Genomic DNA, 22,598 nt, shown 5'->3' with positions numbered 1-22,598 from the left:
ACTAAAACCTCTGCCTCCCAGGTTCAAGCGATTCTCCTGCCTCAACGTCCTGAGTAGCTGGGATTACAGGTGCACACCACCATGCCTGGCTAATTTTTGTAATTTTTTAGTAGAGAATTGGGTCTCACCATGTTAGTCAGGCTGGTCTCAAACTCCTGATCTTGTGATCCGCCCACCTCAGCCTCCCAAAGGGCTGGGATTACAGGCATAAGCCACCTCGCCCAGCCTTATATGGGCACATTTTTAAGGGACTTGGTTGCGGGTGCGGGGGAGGGGGTGAGGGGCTGGGGGGTGTGGTTCTTTGCAACAATGTAAACATCCAGTCCCTCATCAAACTTTCGATTTTTTTCACTTAGTGATTTATATCAGTTTGGAATTATGATTCTCTGTTATTTAATGGGTTTTAATCTATAACTAGCACTATTTATTTTGATGCTCAAACCATGTCAGGTTTGGTCAGTGAAAGCCCCTTCAATCGGGTTTCCATGTCCTTTGAACACGTCCCTACCATTTTTTGAGCACTTCCTTACTTTTCTAGCACAGGTTGTTCTAGTTCATTTTGAACCTTCCCTTCCCTAGCCCTGGAATCTGCCATTTCTCCATGGAGTCTTGCTCCTTTCAATGAAGCATGGTATTAAGGAACCAAGGGCTGACTGCCTAATGTGCTTGCCAAGTATAATGTCCTCAGTCCAAGCTTTTCAAATTGATCTGCCAAAGACTCATTGCCAGAATAGAACAGTGGAAGGAAGTTCTTAATATTGTTTAAAAGTTACTATTATTTGTATTTTTCTCTTTGTAAAAAATTCATTTAAATCAATATAAAAAGACAAAATTCTTTGGCACATAAATTGCAACTCTCCGGTCCAAATCTTTAAATAAAGTTGATACTCTAAGAATATATAACATATGCTCTTTATTCCACAGACATATAGGCCTATGGTTGCACACTTTTATACACACACAGTCACAATTCCACTAGCACCTGTGACATTCCACATCCAGATTTTCCAAGTCACACGTTCACATCTTCACATAGCCTTGCCTGCACCCAGTCACACGGCATAGTACCACATTGTTACGTCAAGCACAGACACGATCTACCACAGAGCCTGTCGTCCCATTGACCAAAGTCACAAAAATCACACCCCCAGGTATTTTCTGTGGTTTTCTCCAGTCAGATGCCTTTACTCACTACACACCGACTCACACTCAAATTACACACACGCGGAAACACAACCCGCCACAGCCAAAGAGGCTCCGTCGGTCCCGCAACCCTCACAGTACCACATACACGCGCTCACAAGGTCAAGCACAAATGGCCAGGCAACCATTCTTTATAATACACATATGGAGCGCCTACGATGTACTACGCCGGGACTACCTCAAGGGGTGAATCAGACAAAATCCTGCCTGGCGGAGGTATCGCCCAGTCCTGCACGCACTCGGCCTCAGGGTCCCAAGGATACACTCGGCGGTCCCACACTCAAGTGGCCTGGCGAGGCACAGAGGCGTCTGTTCTCTTCCTCAGCTTCCCGCGCGAGTTCCCGGGCCTTAAGTTGAAGCCATCGGGTGCGCGCGCGTCCGCGCCTGCGCACAGAGACCCTGTGGACTGCATTTCCCAGAAGCCCCTTGGGCAGTGTTGCCTGGACCCCGGGGGCCATTTCCGTTGCTTCCCTACCGGTTCAGCCGCCTGGGTGCGTTCTTCACAGACAAGAAGTCGGAGCTAGGTGAGGAGGAACGGGACTCTTAGGAGTAGCACTGGGGATGAAACTGCCGCCCAAAATGAGGCGCTCTAGGGCCCAGACCTGGCGTGCCATGCCCGGAGGGAGCCTCAGGCCTGTGCGAGCGTGGGGAGCGGAGAAGGGGGATTGTGTGACACAGTGTGGCAGACGGTGTCTGTATGTGTGCCGCGCGCGCGACGGGGTGCCTGTCAGGACCGGGTTGGGCGGGTGTGGGTGCGGATGTGAGGCTGAGACAGGTTCCTGGCTTTCTGGTGTGTGTCACTGACCCTCTGCCCCCCTCACGGCCCCGGGTGCCTGCACAGCGCAGTGTCCCCAAGGGGGAAGTCACATACTGAGTTCTGGGATGAAGGTTCTCAGCAAGAAGGTACAGACCTGGGTTGGCAATTGGACTTTTGAGTTAGAAGTGTCCCTAAAACAGACTCCTGGGACGACGGGATGGAAGGGCGCCCATTGGAGGCGTTGTGTGGACAGCTGCGTTTTTCAGGACCACCGAATTCGCGTACCTCAGATCTAGAAATCTGCTGTGAGTTCAGATACAGATTCCAGCTTCACTCTCACACAGCTGTTAGGTGCGTCAGGTCGGCGCACATGTGGCGCTAGAGGGGGATATTCTGGGTCGGTCTGTGCTCTAAGAAAGGACTGCTGTCTCAAGATTTTTTTCTTCCCTCATCCTGCCATTCACCAAAAGAAGGATCCTGAAAAGAAGGGAACAATTGTTGTAGCAGGTCCAAAAGTTCAGATCCAGGTAAGTTGATGTTTCCTCTTTGTTCATAAAATACAAATCACACATTCCAAATCACACATTCTCATCTTCACCCAGCCTTGCCTGCACCCGGTCACACGGCATGGTACTACACTATGTCAAACACAGCCACAATCTACCCCAGAGCCTGTGTCCTCATTGCTCATAGTCACAAAAATCACATCCCTTGGTACTTTCTGTGGCTTTCATTTGCATTTGTCCCTTTGAAAAAATTCTTTGATTCAATATAAAAAAGACATAAATTGCAACTCTCTGGTCCAAATCTTTAAATAAATATTTAAATAAATACATAAGATGTTTTGTTTTTAGGACATGGAAATATTGCTTTACTTTTCCTTTTTTCTTTTGAGACGGAGTCTTGCTCTGGAGGCTGGAGTGCAGTGATGCGATCTCGACTCACTGCCAACCTCCGCCTACTGGATTCAAGCAATTATCTTGCCTCAGCCTCCTGAGTAGCTGGGACTACAGGCATGCGCCACCACACCCAGCTAATTTTTTTGTGTTTTTAGTAGAGACAAGGTTTCATCATGTTGGCTAGGATAGTCTCTATCTCTTGACCTTGTGATCCGCCCGCCTCTACCTCCCAGAGTGCTGGGATTACAGGCATTAGCCACTGCGTCCAGCCTGCTTTGCTTTTCCTGAATTGTCCAGTGACCTATTACAGGCCTTCCTTTCCAGTGAACAATGGACCATGCCAGGTGGATCCTCCACGGGCCTCTAAATGAACTTCTCGTTTTTCAAATCATTCCTTTACATTCACTTTCCGTAATAGTAGATAAATGCATATTTTGGAGTCTAAAGTTTAAACTTTGTTTTATTGAGATTAATGTTTAGGTAGGATCATATCATTCATCTTCTCCAATCTACTCCAAAGACCTCAGTTTTAAAGTATGACAGGAATAGAGATGACTTGACTGGTATCAGTAAGCAAGTGATAATGGTCGTCTGTTTTTAAGGTTTTTAGGAGTGGGAATGTGATTGGAAGTCCAAGCATAGAAATCTGTGTGAACATGAACAGGGATTTTTTCCAAGAAATCCATGAGTTGAGATTTATGTTTATACAGAGCTAGTTGTAAGAATAAAAAGTACATATGGGGGAAAAAAAGTACATATGAGAAAGTGATAGTCATAGTGATGAAGAATAATATGCAAATTTTTTTTTTCCCAAGACGGAGTCTTGCTCTGTCGCCCAGACTGGAGTGCAGTGGTGTGAACTCAGCTCACTGCAGCCTCTGCCTCCTGGGTTCAAGTGATTCTACTGCCTCAGCCTCCCAAGTAGCAGGGATTACAGGCACCCACCACCATGCCTGGCTAATTTTTGTATTTTTGGTAGAGAAAGGGTTTCACTATGTTGGTCAGGCTGGTGTTGAACTCCTGACCTCAGGTGATCCACTTGCCTTGACCTCCCAAAGTCTTGGGATTACAGGCATGAGCCACCGCATCCAACCGGAAATTTTAAATTTTATATGAATCTCACTAATTTAGGATTTAAAGACATTTAACAAGGGATTATATCAGAATTGACATTTCAATTGATTGTTTGCTGGAGAAGTGGAGGAGAACCAAACACTCTTCTGTCTGCTTTGCATAAATTTTCTTATTCAGGCTACAGGTGCCATTCACCTGGCTTGTGTATTCAGAGAAGAATCTTAATAGTGAAAAGGTCTTGTTGAATTGAAGAAGAATGTTCAAGAACTGGTAGGCATTTATTTATAATGGTCACACTGTTTTCTTTTTTTTTTTTTTGGAGACGGAGTTTCGCTCTTGTTACCCAGGCTGGAGTGCAATGGTGCGATCTCGGCTCACCGCAACCTCCGCCTCCTGGGTTCAGGCAATTCTCCTGCCTCAGCCTCCTGAGTAGCTGGGATTACAGGCACGCGCCACCATGCCCAGCTAATTTTTTGTAGTTTCAGTAGAGACGGGGTTTCACCGTGTTGACCAGGATGGTCTCAATCTCTCGACCTCGTGATCCACCCGCCTCGGCCTCCCAAAGTGCTGGGATTACAGGCGTGAGCCACCGCGCCCAGCAGTCACAGTTTTCTTACTGTTTCCATACATGTCAAGCCAATTTGCTTCTGACATGTTAAAACATTTTATTTTATAATTGGATATAGATTTCTTGTATACTTCTGATTATAGAATTAATGCTTACTTTTTAAAAATTATTCAATTACTCAGTTATATTACATAAGGGATTTATAAAGAAGAAAGTTAAAATAGCTCCAGCATCACTTTTATTACTTTGGGAAACTATATTTTAGGAAGATTTTTCAGTACACTTGTGTGTGTGTATGTGTCGTGTGTGTGCGTGCATGTGCACACACACGCACATGCGTTTTTCTTCCTGCAGAATAGAAATTGCACTAACTGATCTTTCAAAGGACACAAAGACTCTCCAATTCCTAGTTAGAAAAAGTGATTCTCCCTAACCATAGCTTTTTTTTTTTTTTTTTTGAGGTGAAGTTTTGCTCTTTCACCCAGGCTGGAGTGCAGTGGTGCGATCTCAGCTCACTGCAGCCCCTACCTTCTGGTTCAAGCAATTCTCCTGCCTTAGCCTCCCGAGTTGCTGGGATTATAGGCACGTGCTACCATGCCTGACTGATTTTTGTATTTTTAGTAAAGATGGGGTTTCACCATGTTGGCCACGCTGGTCTCGAATTCCTGACCTTGTGGTCCACCCGCCTCAGCCTCCTAAAGTGCTGGGATTACAGGCATAAGCCACCTCGCCTGGCCAGCTTTCTTATATCTCTGTGCAGTAGGGAGAAGCGTGAAACACCAATTAACCCTGCTAAGTTTGATTAACCTTTGAGATATTTACAACTTTTAGGGTTATATAAACCAATTAAGGATAATTAATATTATACAATTTATCAAATAAGACAGTTCTTCAGGATTATACTTTTTTTTTAGATTTTTAAGGTTGCTTTTACAGGACATAGCAATACTCTTATTTTGGCTAGGTTTTGTTCAGTATTCCATTATGCAAATAACATTTTATAGGACGGATTTATAACAGAAAACAGAATAAGATAGTAACAGCTATAAATATTCATGTAAATATTTACATATAGAAGAGGAGAACAAGATTGAACCTCATATTAAAGTCATCTATATATTGCCTTATTACATCAGTCCCCAACGTTTTTGGCACCAGGGACTGGTTTTATGGCGGACAGTTTTTTCACAGATAGAGAGGGAGATGGTTTCAGGATGATTCAACCACATTATGTTTATTGTGCACTTTATTCTTATTATTACATTGTAACATATAATTAAATCATTCTACAGCTCATCATAATATGGAATCAGTGGGAGCCCTGAGCTTGTTTTCCTGCAACTATATGGTCCCATCTGGGAGTGTTGGGAGACAATGACAGATCATCAGGCATTAGATTCTCATAAGGAGCATGCAACCTAGATCCCTCACATGTTCAGTTCATAATGCTGCAATTGATGTGACAGGAGGCAGAGATCAAGTGGTTAATGTGAGCAATGGGGAGTAGCTGTAAATACAGATGAAGCTTCCCTTGCTGGCCTGCTGCTCACCTTCTGCTGTGTGGCCCAGTTCCTAACAGGCTGGGGTCCAGTATCAGTCAGTGACCCAGGGGGTTGGAGACCCCTACCTTAATTAGATCCTTTTAGCTAGTTTTATGTTGAAGAATGATGTCTCCTCTTTGGTAGTTGCAAGAACGAGAGGAGATTGCTTTGTTTTGTTTTGTTTTGTTTTTGAGACAGAGTCTCACTCTATTGCCCAGGCTGGAGAGCAGTGGTGCAATCTCAGCTCACTGCAACCTCTGCCTTCCAGGTTCAAGCAATTCTCCTGCCTCAGCCTCCCTAGTAGCAGGGATTACAGGTGCATGTCACCACCCCTGGCTAATTTTTGTGTTTTTAGTAGAGATGGGGGTTTCACCATGTTGGCCAGGCTGGTCTCAAACTTCTGACCTCAGGTGATCCACCCATCTCAGCCTCCTAAAGGCCTGGTATTACAGGCGTGAGTCACCACACCAAGCCAAGAGATTTATTGATTATTTTTCTGGGAGTCTGTTTTACTAATGTTGTTGATTTAAAATAATTGCATCTTCAAGGCTCAGCTCTAAAATACTTAAAATATCATTATTAAAAAATGGGCATGAGATTCAAACTTTACTTGAAATAAGTGAAATAATATAAAATGATTTTATTTAATAGCAATGGAATTAAGGACATAATGTCCTCTATTTTAATAATACTGTCTAACTTTTATTAAGTAATTACGTATTATTAAGTGGGATATGTGTATTATCTCAATCTTCATGACCACCCCATGAGATTGGTGCTGTTCTTATCCCTAATTTACCAACAAACTAACTGAAAAGTATGTAGCTGTCAGACTAAGATTCACATTCTGAAAATCTGACAACAGAGTCTGTGTTTTTAATGACAATATTATAACTCTTCCCATAATGGCACATGCTCCTTTAATTTGCCGGTATCAGTCGGTAACGCATCATTGATGTCTTCCTCCAAAAATAAATAGGGACCAATATAATTAGTAAGGCCTTGGTGTGCCATCATAACAGACCATAGTTTATTTAACCTGTTGCCTACTGTAGCTATTAGTATTTTTAATATTTGATTATTTTAAGTTGTTTCATGATAAATATCTTATGTGTATGTCTTAATATGCTTTAATAGCCACTTCCAAGAAAAAATACCTAAAAATGGAATTTTAATCAAATATCAGACATAAGGACTCATAGTATACTGAATCTTGTGTTAGTAATTAGAGGAGTACAAGAACTGAAAACACATAGGTGCCACCCTACAGCAGAGAGTATAAAATCAGAATAGACTGAATAAGTATAAGGTAGGAGATAAAAAACAGTAAAGAAGTTCAGGTCACAGGCCTTGGGAGTTCATAGGAAGGAGACGTCCAGTACTGTCCAGTAGAACTTTCCATGTTGATGAATATGTTCTGTGTTCTCCAGTATGGTAGCTGTTTGCCACATGTGGCTAATGAGCACCTGAAATATGGCTAAGTTGACTGAGAAACTGAACTTTTGTGTGTGTGTGTGTGTGTGTGTGTGTGTGACAGAGTCTTGCTTTATCACCAAGGCTGGAGTGCAGTGGTGAGATCTCGGCTCACTGCAGCCTCTGCCTCCCAGGTTCAAGCGATTCTGCCTCAGCTTCCTGAGTAGCTGGGACCACAGGCCCCTGCCACCATGCCCAGCAAATTTTTGCATTTTTAGCAGCCTGTCGCCCAGGCTGGAGTGCAGTGGTGCGATCTCAGCTCACTGCAACCCCTGCCTCCCAGGTTCAAGCAATTCTCCTGCCTTAGCCTCCTAAGTAGCTGGGATTACAGGCATGTACCATCATGCCTGGCTAATTTTTTTTTGTATTTTTAGTAGAGACAGGGATTCACCATGTTATCCAGGCTGGTTTCAAACTCCTGATCTCAAGTGATCGGCCCGCCTCGGCCTCCCAAAGGGCTAGGATTACAGGTGTGAGCCACCGCTCCTGGCCTAACCTGCATACATCTTAATACACATTTACAGTCATTTGGTTTGCGTAGAGCCCCAGAAGTAGGCTCTACTTCTGGGTTGGATGGTAAAAGTCCCTCACATCCTTCTACATGCCATGTTTTAAGGTCCTACAAATCTGTAGCATTTACACAGTATCCATTTCCCTGTGATGTTGCTCATCTGGCATATCATTAGTCTTTTAAATCTGCCATTCTAATAACTGTCAACTGGTACTTCCTTGACTAGGGTCTCCTTAATTGTATTGAAATTTGATAACTTCTGTGGATGATACGTTGCTATTTTTAGTGAATTACCCATGCTTAAGTTTCATTTGAAAAAATTCTGAGCTTCAGAGGAAAACCTAGAGTTGAGAGAGCAAGACCCTATCTCCAGAAAAAAAAAAAAAAAAGAGATGGCCAATGAGTATGTGAAAAAAGAAAAAAAAATCAAACTCACTAAAAGAAAAAAAAAAAAAAGAGAGAGCGAGAGAGAGAATTGGCTTTATATTTAGAGAAACATGGATTCAAACTACAGCTCTGCCTCTTTCTGTGAATTTGGGCAAGGTACTTTACTCTGAGCCTTCATTACCTCATCTGTTGAAAGGAGATAAATGCATTGCATGGTTAAATGTTAATATGATAAAGGGCCCATCATGCAAAAGATCCTAAAAATAGCTATTTTTGTTGTCACCTGGAAGCCGTGGGCATGAATTCACACCACTCCAGCCTTGATATTGAGATATTGGCGTGGTCAGTGACTTCATGCAGGAAAGCAGTATAGCTGTTCCTGGTTGGGGAATCAGTTAGGAAATTGGTTGGAAACAGAATTCTGGGGGCTGTGGTTCTAGCTGGGAAGGGCTCCACAGGGCAAGTGCAGTTTTGCAGTGAGAAGGGCTGCCCACTGTTTTCTGCCTTCCTGTCTGTGGAGTCCAGGCATATGGCCAAGCCATGAATGATATTTGGATTTGTATGGGTGGCCCCTTCTCAGCCCTAAGGTGGGCATGGATGGAAGAGGATCTGCTCAAGACAGGATCTAAAAATTCAGTTTCAGCTACTCATCAGCAGCATCAGAAGTTGAAGTAAGCCAGAGACCCTTCTGCTGGAGCTCCTGATCTGGCTTTGCGCGTGAGGCCTCTACCCTGTATCTACACATGCACAAGTGGTTTCTCATAGTATAGGGAGGGTTTGGCTTTCTTCCCCTGCTTATATGTGCAGAATGGTGGGGTTGGAAGTAGAAATTATGCAAAAACAGGATCTTATTAACTTAAGTCATTTTAGGACTTCAGAGACACATCTGGCCTCAGAGTCACTTGTTCTTCCCCTAGCCCCGGCTTCTCTGGATTCTGTGCATCTCCATGGAGGAAGCCCAAGGAGAACTGACAAGTTCTTGTGGTGCCAAAACCATGGCCCATGTAAGTTTGTGTTTTTCTTCCTTGAAATGTTGTGCTTTTAAATTTATTGATCACTGAAATCTCATTATCTTGAGACTTCCTTCCTAAGACAATCCGGTTGTGGAATCTGCTCCCTAGTTACTCTGATCGCAGTGAAGGATAGTGCCACGTAGTCTAGTGTCTTCCTCATTTGCTCCTATTTTCTCTTAGCAATGCTCACCTATTGCCCATTCATCTATGTGCCCAGTCTTCTCTCAGGAACATTGGTGGAGCACTGAAAGATGAAGTCCCTCAAGGGAAATATTTGAGTTTCTGTCGAGTCATGGTTCTTTTTTTTTTTTTTTTTTTGAGACAGAGCCTCACTCTGTTACCCAGGCTGGAGTGTAGTGGTGCCATCTCAGCTCAGTGCAACCTCTGCCTCCCAGGTTCAAGTGATTCTCCTGCCTCAGTCTCCTGAGTAGCTGGGATTACAGGTGCCCACCACCACGCCTGGCTAATTTTTGTATTTTTAGTAGAGATAAGGTTTCACTATGTTGGCCAGGCTGGTCTCAAACTCCTGACCTAAGGTGATCTACCCTCCTCAGCCTCCCGAAGTGCTGGGATTACAGGTGTGAGTCACCATGCCAGCCAGGAGTCATGGTTCTATGGCACACAGGTAGTAGCCCCATTAGACTGCCCAGACCTGAATTTTGTGGGTTGATGGATGGGATTTAGTGTTCAGTGTTTTGTCTTCTGCAGTGACTCAAAGATTGTCTTCCATGTCAGAGGCAGAGGTGAGGTCTCAGGCATTAAGAGGCTTAGAGGACTAAGTTGGAGTGTAATTGGGGCCTGCATATTGCATTTTCAGGGATCTAGCCAGGGGAATCTCCAAGGATGAATAAGAAAACAAAAGTCAATTTTGTGGTTGAGGAGGTTGCACTGGTCTCCAGTGACATCAATGTCATTGTGGATCCGTCAGCATCCTCTGGCTTAGGAACAAAGTAAGTGTTCATGTAGTATGGCCGGAGTGGCAGGTAGGAATATCCTCCAATCCCTATTGATGGCTGGACATAGGCTCTGATCCCCAATGATGGTGGAAATAGGATTGGGAAAAACCTTAAACACTTTGGCCACCTTAAATAAATGCCTAAGAATAAAAGAAGAATTAGTCTGAAGAATCCACAAGATGGATGATATTATTAGCCAGCCAATAAATATACTAACTGAAGACTTTGCTTTGAGGTTATTTTGCACCATGATGAACCTGAGTTCCAGTGAAATTACATAATGTCAGTCAACTCCTGTTTTCTAAGAGAGATTTTAGAGTACTTTTTGGTAAAAGAATTCTTTTTTGAAAAATTTTTTGCAGGGAAGAGAGGATGATGGAACTTGCATTTATTCAGAACTTAAAATGCAGCCACATAATGGGCAGTGTGCTTATTTATGCTGTTTCACTTAATTTGCATCAACAGTAGTCTTTAAAAGCATATAAACACTTTATTTCAGAAATATGAATTTCCTTATTCTTTTATCCATGTTGCAGGCTTGAGCCCCAGTGTATTTGCTTACTATGCTGCTTCTTTCCTGCAAAGCAGTTTTCCATCTTGAAAATACATTTAATAAATTTTTAATATGTCATTTCAGGTATCCTTGGCATTCAGGGATGTGTCCATAGACCTCTCCCAAGAGGAGTGGGAGTGCCTGGACCCTGCACAGAGGGACTTGTACAAGGATGTGATGTTCGAGAACTACAGCAACCTGGTCTCATTGGGTAAGGTATCTGCTGAAATAGTTTACAACCTGTTTTCTGGAGTATCTACCTTCTCCACTGTCAAATTTTAGAACTCTGTTTTAAGAGGCCAACTGACTCCCCCTATTTCTAAAGACATAGTTTGAGCAGTGTTGGGGTGGAAATGGGTACCTGTGTTAAGCAACTTCATCTTTCCATCCCTCAGTGGCATTCACTCCTCCCTCTGACTCTTCCTGTTATTGCTTGCTTTTCTAAATGATTTCCAGGTTTGATTTGTGTGACATTTTTAGAGAGACCAGATTTCATATAATGCGTAAACTCATAATTCCTATAGTTGCTCTGTGTTAATATCTGGCTCTCCTACAAGACAATAGCTAGTCTCAGAATTCTCTTTTTTTTGTTTGTTTGTTTGTTTTTTTTTTAGCTATCAAAAGAAGCTCCATGGATTATACAATGGTGGATTGAGTTAACAATAGTTATGTAAAATTCAAGCCAACACACCCCATCCTAGAGGAGACATACTCCCCTTAACCTGCTGTGTGGTTGAAAGTTAAAGGCTGTGAATTTGCATTTTCTGTTCAAGAAATATCTGAGGAAGAACCTGGAAATGTTTTAGGAAACTTAGTATATTTCTCCTAGGAAAATAGTAACAACAAAATAATACTATATACTAGGCATGTTTTTATGCCTTTGCATATATTAATTCATTTAATTCTCACAACAGCCTATGAAGTCGGTAATATCAGCCCCATTTTGCATTTGATCAAAGTGAACACACGGAGGCTAAGTAACTTTCAAAGTCACACAGCTGGTAGGTGGCAGAAGATTTGAACCCAGGCCATAGGGTTCCAGAGGCTATACTCACAACCCCTCTGTATACTAGCTTTAGCAGCAAAGCAGACCTTTTCCCTCTCTTTCCTTGTCTCTTTAGTCCTGTAATTGTGAGTCCATGTTAACATGAATGTTCTTAGCCTTTTTCTTCTTGGCTGTGATATCAAGTACCATTTTCACCTGCAGTTTACTACAAATGTAACCAAGTATGAATTGTCAATTCAAGGTTGTGGTTGTTTGGGGTTTATTTTTATTTTTTTCTACAACATGTGTCATTTCTTTTCTCATGAGCAGGATATACCATTCCTAAGCCAGATGTGATTGCTTTATTGGAGCAAGAGAAAGAGCCCTGGATAGTAATGAAGGAAGGAACAAGGAGTTGGTACACAGGTGAGTGACAGCAAATCAGGCAGGAGGGTGCTATCACAAGTTATGACCCATGAGGTCAGGGAGGAGGCACAGCACTGAGCTGTTTGGACATCACCCTTCAAAGGCCCAAGGGCTGTGGAGAAAGGACTTATACCTGGGAAGCATTCAGATTCTCTCAACGTGAGCTACCAAAGGAACTTTAGACAGTTTGCTAAACTTCTTATTTCTCTTCTCTCATGTTTCTCTCCCTTTTCAAAGTGGGGCTGCTTTCTTTCTTCCTCATTGATGATCATTTTACCTGTGTTTCAGGTCTCCTTTTACATTTAGATTTATATTCATTTCTCCATTGTCCAAATTTTATTCAACAAATATTTCCCATTTACCTAACCTAAGCCACGCACTGTGCTAGAGCCTAGGCACTATTGATAGACACTCCTATTGTCATGGAGATATTGATATTCTAGTAAGGGAAACATATTGTAAATAAGTAAACAGATAATAATCAGGTTTTGATATGTGTTGTGAAGAAAGTGAAGTAGGGTAAGGAGATAAGTGTTAGGGAGTTAGTAGGGCTAATTTAGAGAAGATCAGGAAAGACCATTTTAAGGTGATGATCTTTGAACTAGAGGCATAAAATAAGGTCTTGGGCCATGTGAATATTAAGGAAGAGCATTACAAGCAGAAAAAGCTGCAAATGCAAAGGCTCTAAGATAAAGCACCATCTGTGTTTATTCCCAAAACAGATATGCCAGCTGATGTGAACATTCTTGTACAGTTTTGTGTTCAGATGTTTTCATTTCTCTTAGTTTTCATTTTTCTTGGGAATATATGGAAGTGGAATTTTTGGGTTATAGGACAAGTGTATTAATCGTATATATTGAGGTAGAATTTATATAATACAAAATGCACTCATTTTAAGTGTCCATTTTTATAACATTTTAAAACAGTTTCATTGACATATAATTGGCATACAATAAATTGCACACATTTAAAGTATAAAATTTGCTAAGTCGCCATGTATATTGTGAAACCATTACACAGTCAAAATAATAAACATATCCATCACCTCAGAAAGAAATCCCTCCCTCATGTCCTTCTCTACCCACTGCCCAGGTAAGCACTGATCATCTGTCTGTCACTATAACTTAGTTTTCATTTTCTAGAATTTTGTATAATGGAATTATGTGGTGATTTTTTTTCTTTCTTTTTTAAAAATATGGTGATTTTTTTTCAATTTAGCTTCATTCACTCAGCAAAATTATTTTGAGATTCATCCATGTTGCTTCATGTATTAGTACCTCATTTCATTGTTGAGTAGTATTCCACTGTATGAATGTACCACAATTTACTTATCCATTTACCTATAGGGATGGACATTGAGTTATTTCCAGTGTTTGGCTATTAGAGATAAAACTACTGGAAACATTCATGTAAAATTCTTTGTACAGACATATGCTTTCATTTATCTTGAGTAAATATCTGGGGTAGAATGGGTAGATCATATGAAAGATATATGTTTATTTTTTTAAGACACTGCCACACTGTTTTTGAAAGTGGTTATATCAGCCGGGAGCGGTGGCTCATGCCCGTAATCCCAGCACATTGGGAGGCCGAGGCAGGTAGATCACTTGAGGTCAGGAGTTCAAGACCAGCGTGGCCAACATGGTGAAACTTCGTCTTTACTAAAAATACAAAAATTAGCCAGACATAGTGGCAGGTATCTGTCATCCCAGCTACTTGGGAGGCTGAGGCAGGAGAATCACTTGAACCCTGGATGCAGAAGTTGCAGTGAGCCAAGATTGTGCCACTGCATTCCAGCAGCCTGGGTGACAGAGCAAGACTCTGTCTGAAAAAAAAAAAAAGAAAGAAAGAAAGTGGTTGTATCCTTTTACTTTCACAGCAGAAGTTTATGAAATTCCAGTTCTTACACATTCTTGTCATCACAGTAGGTGAGTGGTGGTATCACATTGTGGTTTTAATTTTCATTTTCCTAATGCCTAATAATCCTGAGCAACTTTTTATTCTTATCATCCATATATCTTCTTTGCTGAAGTATCTGTTAGTCTTCTGCCTGTTTTCTTTTTTTTTTTTTTTTTTTTTTTGAGACGGAGTCTTGCTCTGTTGCCCAGGCTGGAGTGCAGTGGTGTAACCTTGGCTCACTGTAACCTCAGCCTCCTGAGTACAAGTGATTCTCTCGCCTTAGCCTCCTGAGTAGCTGGGACCACAGGCATGTGCCACCATGCCTGGCTAATTTTTGTATTTTTGACAGAGACGGGGTTTTACCACATTGGCCAGGCTAGTCTCAAACTCCTGACCTCAGATCCACCAGCCTCAGTCACCCAAAGTGTTGGGATTACAGGCATGAGCCACTGCACCCAGCCTTCTACCCGTTTTCTAATTTAGTTGTTTGTTAGCTAATTATTAGGTTTTGATAGTCCCTTATGTATTCTGGATGTAAGTCCTTTATCAAATGTATGATTTGTAAATATCTTCTCCCATTATTGGCTTGTATTTTCATTCTCTTAACAGTGTCTTCTGAATAGCATAAGCTCTTAATTTGATTAAGTTCAATGTATCACGTTTTTCTCTTACGGACTATCCTTTCGGATCATATTTAAGAAACCTTTGCCAAATACAAAAAGTACAAAAGTTTTGTTTTCTTCTAGAAATTTTTTTTTTGAGATGGAGTCTCGCTGTGTCACCCAGGCTAGAGAGCAGTGGCGTGATCTCGGCTCACTGCAACCTCCGCCTGCTGGGTTCAAGTGATTCTTCTGCCTCAGCCTCCCGAGTAGCTGGAACTACAGGTGTGTACCACCGTACCCAGCTAATTTTTGTATTTTTAGTAGAGGGGTTTCACCATATTGGCCAGGCTGGTCTCAAACTCCTGACCTCGTGATCCACCCACCTTGGCTTCCCATAGTGCTGGGATTACAGGCATGAGCCACTACGCCCAGCCTTTCTAGAAATTTTAGTTTTAGATTTTTACATTTGTATATCTTCTGTACACAAACTCTTCCAGAAACTTTAAGATGATCTTCAAGTCCAACATTACCCTGACACAGAAACCAGACAAAGGCATTATAAGAAAAGGAATCTGTAAGTCAATTATTTTTTACAAACACAAATGAAAAAATTCTAGACAAAGTTTTAGCCATTTGAATCTAACAGTTTATGAAAAGAATAGCAGCTGCTGGCCAATCTTGGCATTCCTTGGCTTGCAGATGCATCACTTTAGTCTCTGCCTCCATCTTCATGGCACCCTCTCTTAATCTCCCTATGCCTCGCTCTTAAAAGTACACCTGTTAGTGGATTTAGGGCCCACCTTTTTCCAAATTAGGTCCCATTCACAGGCACTGGGAGTTAGGAATATGTCTTTTCTAGGGGCCTACTACATCTGAGAATAAAGGCTTTTATTTTTCTTCTTTCTGAAGCTTGTGTTTTTCTTCTTGCCTTACTCTACTAGCCAGGACCTGCAGTGTACTTATTGACTAGCAGTAAGTTTGAGCATCTGTGAATAAGCAATGATAAAACACAACTGATGTTCACCAAATAAAATATCTCAGTATTTGAGTTGGGATAGAGACAAAGAAAAGGAACAGTGGCCACACACATGGCAACTTTAAACAGTTTTAGAGATACCTAATGTTCAAGGTAACAATAGATAATGAGAAAATGATGAAATACAAAAATTAATTTTTTCATTTATACTTTTGACTGAGCAATCTTGGATATACCTTTCTTCCCTTTCATAAGGGAAGTGATCTAGGAAAGAGCATATTTAATTGCTGTACTAAGATGAGATTGGAATCAGGGAGATATATTCATAACTGTGTTTTATTTTGGGGAAATTAAGTTATTATACCTAGCTGCCTTCTCAATGACTTGTTTGTAATATTTACAGAGGTGATTTGCAGAGGTCTTACAAATAAGAAAGGGCATTTTATCAATGGTAATATGTTTGGATTTTATTCTAGGGGGAATGAGAAACTTTAAAGGGAAAACAATTGGGTACAGATTTTCAAAACGATCTGCATCAAAGTCATTTGATGAGAAAGATTTAAAATGCACATATCCAGGACTTGCTCCTATGGATTTTGATTTTGTCTGGTTTGGAGTCTGAAGAACAGTATATGTAAGAAACTCCCCTAAATTCATCCTAAATAGGAGGACCACTGATTTACCCTAGTCTCCTATTCACCTATTTTACTCTTCTTAAAAGTCACATCGTTTCCTGAGGTATTTTGCCTTTTAAATTTCATTACAATAATTAGAGTTCTCTAAGCCAGGAGCCAGCAAACTATAGCCCATGGGCCACATAGCTCACTGCCTATTTTTGCATGGCTTTTAGGTTACAACTGGCTTTTACATTTTTTAATGGTTGAAAACATCAAGAAGATTTTGTGTCAGGTAAACATTTTTTGAAATTCAAATTTTAGTGTTCATAAGTCAAGTGTTGTTATAACACAGCCACACTTATTATCATCTGTGGCTGCCTTTGTGCTGTAATAGCAAAGCTAAGTAATTGTGACAGAGACCATATGCCTCCCAAGGCCTAACACCTTCACTATCTGGTCTTTTACAGAAAAAGTTTGTTGACTCCTGCTCTACACCATTTATTTCTAATGTGTGTTATTTCTGTTTATCTTTTATTTCTACTATAAGGCACAACCCCCATCCCTACCCTAACACAGAAAAATAGCATTATAGCATTTGTTTGCCTTTTTTTTTTTTTTTTTTTTTTGTTTTTTTTTTTTTTTTTGTGCAGATTTGGAGTACAAGTATATCACCAAGAATTTACTTCCAGAAAAGAATGTTTGCAAAATATATTTATCTCAATTGCAGACAGGGGAAAAAAGTAAAAACACCATCCATGAGGATACCATGAGAAATGGCTTGCAGAACAAACATGAATTTGAGAGACAAGAGGGACATCAGATAGAATGCGTTAGTCAAATGATAATCCAAAAACAAATATCTCATCCTCTGTATCTGAAAATTCATGCTAGAGAGAAACCATATGAATGTAAGGAATGTAGGAAGGCCTTTAGACAACAGTCATACCTTATTCAACATCTGAGAATTCACACTGGTGAGAGACCCTATAAATGTATGGAATGTGGAAAGGCATTTTGTCGAGTGGGAGACCTTAGAGTACATCAGACAATCCATGCTGGGGAGAGACCCTATGAATGTAAAGAATGTGGAAAGGCCTTTAGACTTCATTACCACCTTACTGAACATCAGAGAATACATTCTGGTTTGAAACCCTATGAGTGTAAGGAATGTGGAAAGGCCTTTAGTCGGGTTAGAGATCTCAGAGTACATCAGACAATTCATGCCGGGGAGAGACCTTATGAATGTAAAGAATGTGGGAAGGCCTTTAGACTTCATTATCAGCTAACTGAACATCAAAGAATTCACACTGGTGAGAGGCCTTATGAATGTAAGGTTTGTGGCAAGACCTTTAGGGTACAACGACATATTAGTCAACATCAGAAAATTCATACAGGTGTCAAACCCTATAAATGTAATGAATGTGGGAAAGCCTTTAGTCATGGCTCATACCTTGTTCAACATCAGAAAATTCATACTGGTAATAAACCCTATGAATGTAAAGAATGTGGTAAGTCCTTTAGTTTTCATGCAGAACTTGCTCGACATCATAGAATTCATACTGGTGAGAAACCCTATGAATGTAAAGAATGTGGAAAAGCCTTTCGTCTTCAAACAGAACTTACTCGGCATCATAGAACTCATACTGGTGAAAAACCCTATGAATGTAAGGAATGTGGGAAGGCCTTTATTTGTGGCTATCAACTTACTTTACATCTGAGAACTCACACAGGTGAGATTCCTTATGAATGTAAGGAATGTAGGAAAACCTTCAGTAGTCGCTATCATCTTACTCAACACTACAGAATTCATACTGGTGAGAAACCCTACATATGTAATGAATGTGGAAAAGCCTTTCGTCTTCAGGCGGAACTTACCCGACATCACAGAATTCATACATGTGAGAAACCCTATAAATGTAAGGAATGTGGGAAGGCTTTTATTCGTAGCAATCAATTTATTTCACACCAGCAAATTCACACCAGCGAGAGCACCTATGCATGTACAGAATGTGGGAAGACTTTTGGTCGTCGCTATAATCTTACTCAACATTATAAAATTCATACTGGTGAGAAACCCTATATATGTAATGAATGTGGGAAAGCCTTTCGATTTCAAACAGAACTTACTCAGCATCACAGAATTCATACTGGTGAAAAACCCTATAAATGTATGGAATGTGGGAAGGCCTTTATTCGTAGCACTCATCTCACGCAACATCACAGAATTCATACTGGCGAGAAACCCTACAAATGTAAGGAATGTGGGAAGATGTTTAGTCGTCACTATCATCTTACTCAACATCACAGAGGCCATACTGGTGAGAAGCCCTACATATGTAATGAATGTGGGAATGCTTTTATTTGCAGTTATCGACTTGTATTACATCAAAGAATTCACACTGGTGAGATACCATATGAATGTAAGGAATGTGGAAAGACCTTTAGTCGCCGGTATCATCTTACTCAACATTTTAGACTTCATACTGGTGAGAAACCATACAGCTGTAAAGAATGTGGGAATGCCTTTCGTCTTCAAGCAGAACTTACTCGGCATCACATAGTTCACACGGGTGAGAAACCCTATAAATGTAAAGAATGTGGGAAGGCCTTCAGTGTTAATTCTGAACTTACTCGACATCACAGAATTCATACTGGTGAAAAACCCTATAAATGTAAAGAGTGTGGAAAAGCTTTTATTCGTAGTGATCAACTTACTTTACATCAGAGAAATCATATTAGTGAGGAAGCCCTATGTGTAATGTAAAGACAATATGATGGCCTTTAGAAAATGCCCCTTACAACAGCAGAGAATTTATAAGAAATTTTCTGTTTGCTAGGGAACATGTGGGAATCCGTTTTATTTCATGCTCACAATTTATCAGAAATGGTTTAATATGTTGATTTAAAGATTTGAAAAGCTATAGCATCACTCAGTCCCTGTTGGACTTTAGAAGATTGTTACTGATGCACTGCATCCCAAACCATCAAGAACTTTTTCCCCTGCAAACTGTTCTTGAACAGTGCTTCTCTAAAATGCAATAATAATGGGCCAGGTGAAGTGGCTCACACCTGTAATCCCAGCACTTTGGAAGGACAGGAGTTTGAAACCAGCCTGGGCAACATAGTGAGACCCTGCCTCTACCAAAAAAATTTTTTTTAATTAGCCAGGTGTAGTGGCACACACCTGTAGTCCTTGCTACTCAGGAGGCTGAGACGGGAGGATCAGTTGAGCCAAGGAGTTTGAGGCTTTGGTGAGCCATGATTGTGCCACTGCACTCCAGCTTGGTGACAGAGTGAGATCCTGTCTCTAAATAAATAAATGTGGGCCGGGCACAGTGGCTCATATCTGTAATCCCAGCACTTTGGGAGGCCCAGGTGGGCAGATGAGGTCAGGAGTTAAAAGACCAGCCTGGACAACATGGTGAAACCCAGTCTCTACTAAAATAAACAAATTAGCTGGGCGTGGTGGCAGGTGCCTATAATTGCAGCTATTCGAGAGGCTGAGGCAGGAGAATTGCTTGAACCTAGGTGGCAGAGGGTGCAGTGAGCCAAATAAATAAATAAATAAATTGCAATAATATTAGATTGCCAGAAAAATGAAAAGAACAGACATACAAAATAAAAGCTCCAGTTTTTTATTGCGGTATTTAACAGAGTTAACTCTGTCAGATTGCAGTGAATGTTTCCAAATACTTGCTTCAATATGTATAACTTTTGCAGAAACCAGAAGCAAACAATTTGTGGACCAATGCCAACACACTGACCACAATTTATTTATTTATTTATTTATTTTATTTTTTATTATTATTTTTTTTTGAGACGGAGTCTCGCTCTTGTTACCCAGGCTGGAGTGCAATGGCGCAATCTTGGCTCACCGCAACCTCCGTCTCCTGGGTTCAGGCAATTCTCCTGCCTCAGCCTCCTGAGTAGCTGGGATTACAGGCACGCGCCACCATGCCCAGCTAATTTTTTGTATTTTTAGTAGAGACGGGGTTTCACCATGTTGACCAGGATGGTCTCGATCTCTTGACCTCGTGATCCACCCACCTCGGCCTCCCAAAGTGCTGGGATTACAGGCTTGAGCCACCGCGCCCGGCCGACCACAATTTATATAGCATTGTAAAAGAAAATTATTCTGTTAATTTGATGAACATGGGAGAGACCAGCCTTGGCATATCTTTATGATGTATATAAATAATATAATTCTCGTAATTCCACCTCTGCCTATATGGTGTTTGGCAAAACATATCCTTGTGCCTTGGTTTTTATTTTATTATTATTTTTTTGAGACGGAGTTTCACTCTTGTTACCCAGGCTGGAATGCAGTGGCTCAATCTCGGCTCACCGCAACCTCTGCCCCCTGGGTTCAGGCAATTCTTCTGCCTCAACCTCCTGAGTAGCTGGTATTACAGGCATGCGCCACCATGCCCAGCTGATTTTTTGTATTTTTAGTAGAGACGGGGTTTCACCATGTTGACCAGGATGGTCTCAATCTCTTGACCTCATGATCCACCCCCCTCGGCCTCCCAAAGTGCTGGGATTACAGGCTTGAGCCACTGCACCCGGCAGGCCTTGGTTTTTAAAATGGTGATAATAGTACCACCTAATAGTATTTTTGTGAAGATGAAATGCTAATAAAAGATAAAAACCTTTAAAAGAGTATTTGGCACACAGCATTTGATCAATAAATATTGATTTATTTTTTTCATTAGTGATACATTTAGTACATTCATGTGAGAGGAAGGCTCTGTGGGTGTAAGGAATTTGTAAAAAAATATCCATTACCTCTCACTACTTATTTAGATTGGGATAATTAACTGGGGATAAGATCCAGTGAAATAGATTAAACTTCCATTTCTAAAATCAGAACTGATCTCTGAAAATTAATGTGAGAGAGAAGTCTCTAGATTTGATGGGTGTGAAGATTATGAGAGTAAAGGTTTTGAAAACTCAGGAATAGCTGTAATGCTTTTTCTTTTTATAACCCAAAAAGCAAGTACGTTAGTCTGCTTTTTCTGCCCACAGCTGATGATAAATTAGAAACTAACAACTACTATCCATTTGGAAGAATTAAAAGAATAATGAACACTGGTATTTTCTATCTAAGCAATTGTTAATATGTTGTCTATTTGGTTTGCTTCTACATAATATTTACATATTTTTGCTATAGTATTTGAGTATAAATTGTAGATACTATAACACATAATATCTAAGAAAAAGGCTGCCTCCAACTTAATTGCTGTATAACAGTTGTCCAAACTCTCTGTGGCCCAGAGCAGCTTTGAATGCAGTCCAACACAAATTTGTAAGCTTCCTGAAAACATGGAGTTTTTTTGCAATTTTTTTAGCTCATCAGCCATTGCTAGTGTATTTTATGTGTGGCCCAAAACAACTCTTTCATTTTAGCCCAGGGAAGCCAAAAGATTTTATGTTTTTCTCCTTAAATTTATTGATGTATTGATTTGTACTTATGACTTTCTTAAATTTTAAACATTTCTTGTGATATACTGTGATTTTTGTCCTACTGCTAGTCCACTTGGTGGTATTTTAATTAGAACACTTTTCCACCTATAGTCATATGAGGCAGTGTGGTTTTTTAAAAATATATTTTATTGCATTTTAGGTTTTGGGGTACATGTGAAAAACATGCAAGATTGTTGCATAGGTTCATACATGGCAGTGTGGTTTGCTGTCTTCCTCCCCATCACCTATTTCTGGCATTTCTCCCCATGTTATCCCTCCCCAACTCCCCACCCCATGCTGTCCCTCCCCTAGATCCCCCCAACAGACCCCAGTGTGTGATGGTCCCTCCCCTAGTTCCCCCCAACAGACCCCAGTGTGTGATGGTCCCCTCCCTGTGTCCATGTGTTCTCATTGTTCAATACCCGCCTGTGAGTGAGAACATGTGGTATTTGATTTTCTGTTCTTGTGTCAGTTTGCTGAGAATTGATGGTTCCCAGGTTCATCCATGTCCCTACAAAGGACACAAACTCATCATTTTTTATGGCTGCATAGTATTCCATGGTGTATATGTGCCACATTTTCCCTGTCCAGTCTATCTTCGATGGGCATTTGGGTTGGTTCCAGGTCTTTGCTATTGTAAACAGTGCCACAATGAACATACATGTGCATGTGTCTTTGTAATAGAATTATTTGTA

General features: G+C 40.9%; 1 protein-coding gene across 7 annotated transcripts; it reads left to right on the top strand.

Moving 5' to 3' along the window:
• Positions 1-1,625: 1,625 nt before the first annotated feature.
• ZNF546 (zinc finger protein 546) lies at positions 1,626-19,571 on the top strand. Of its 7 annotated transcripts, none has more exons than XM_017502989.2 (6): positions 1,626-1,727; positions 2,431-2,487; positions 11,020-11,146; positions 11,850-11,907; positions 12,250-12,346; positions 17,091-19,571. In XM_017502989.2, exons 5-6 carry the CDS (start codon positions 12,316-12,318, stop codon positions 19,202-19,204), a joined length of 2,145 nt encoding a protein of 714 aa, XP_017358478.1. In that variant the 5' UTR covers positions 1,626-1,727; positions 2,431-2,487; positions 11,020-11,146; positions 11,850-11,907; positions 12,250-12,315; the 3' UTR covers positions 19,205-19,571. The 7 variants fall into 7 exon arrangements, 6 of the variants coding, with proteins under 6 accessions (XP_017358478.1, XP_017358473.1, XP_017358476.1 ...); XM_017502984.2 differs by lacking the exon at positions 11,850-11,907 and adding an exon at positions 9,331-9,417 and having other exon boundaries at positions 12,251-12,346; XR_005196120.1 differs by lacking the exons at positions 11,850-11,907; positions 12,250-12,346; positions 17,091-19,571 and adding exons at positions 13,880-13,881; positions 14,437-14,466.
• Positions 19,572-22,598: the final 3,027 nt, after the last annotated feature.

The sequence above is a fragment of the Cebus imitator genome, unplaced genomic scaffold (genome assembly GCF_001604975.1).
Source record: "Cebus imitator isolate Cc_AM_T3 unplaced genomic scaffold, Cebus_imitator-1.0 Scaffold306, whole genome shotgun sequence".
In the NCBI taxonomy this organism is placed as follows: domain Eukaryota; kingdom Metazoa; phylum Chordata; class Mammalia; order Primates; family Cebidae; genus Cebus; species Cebus imitator.
The sequence above is the reverse complement of the archived record's forward strand: the minus strand, read 5'-3'. Positions and strand labels throughout refer to the sequence as shown.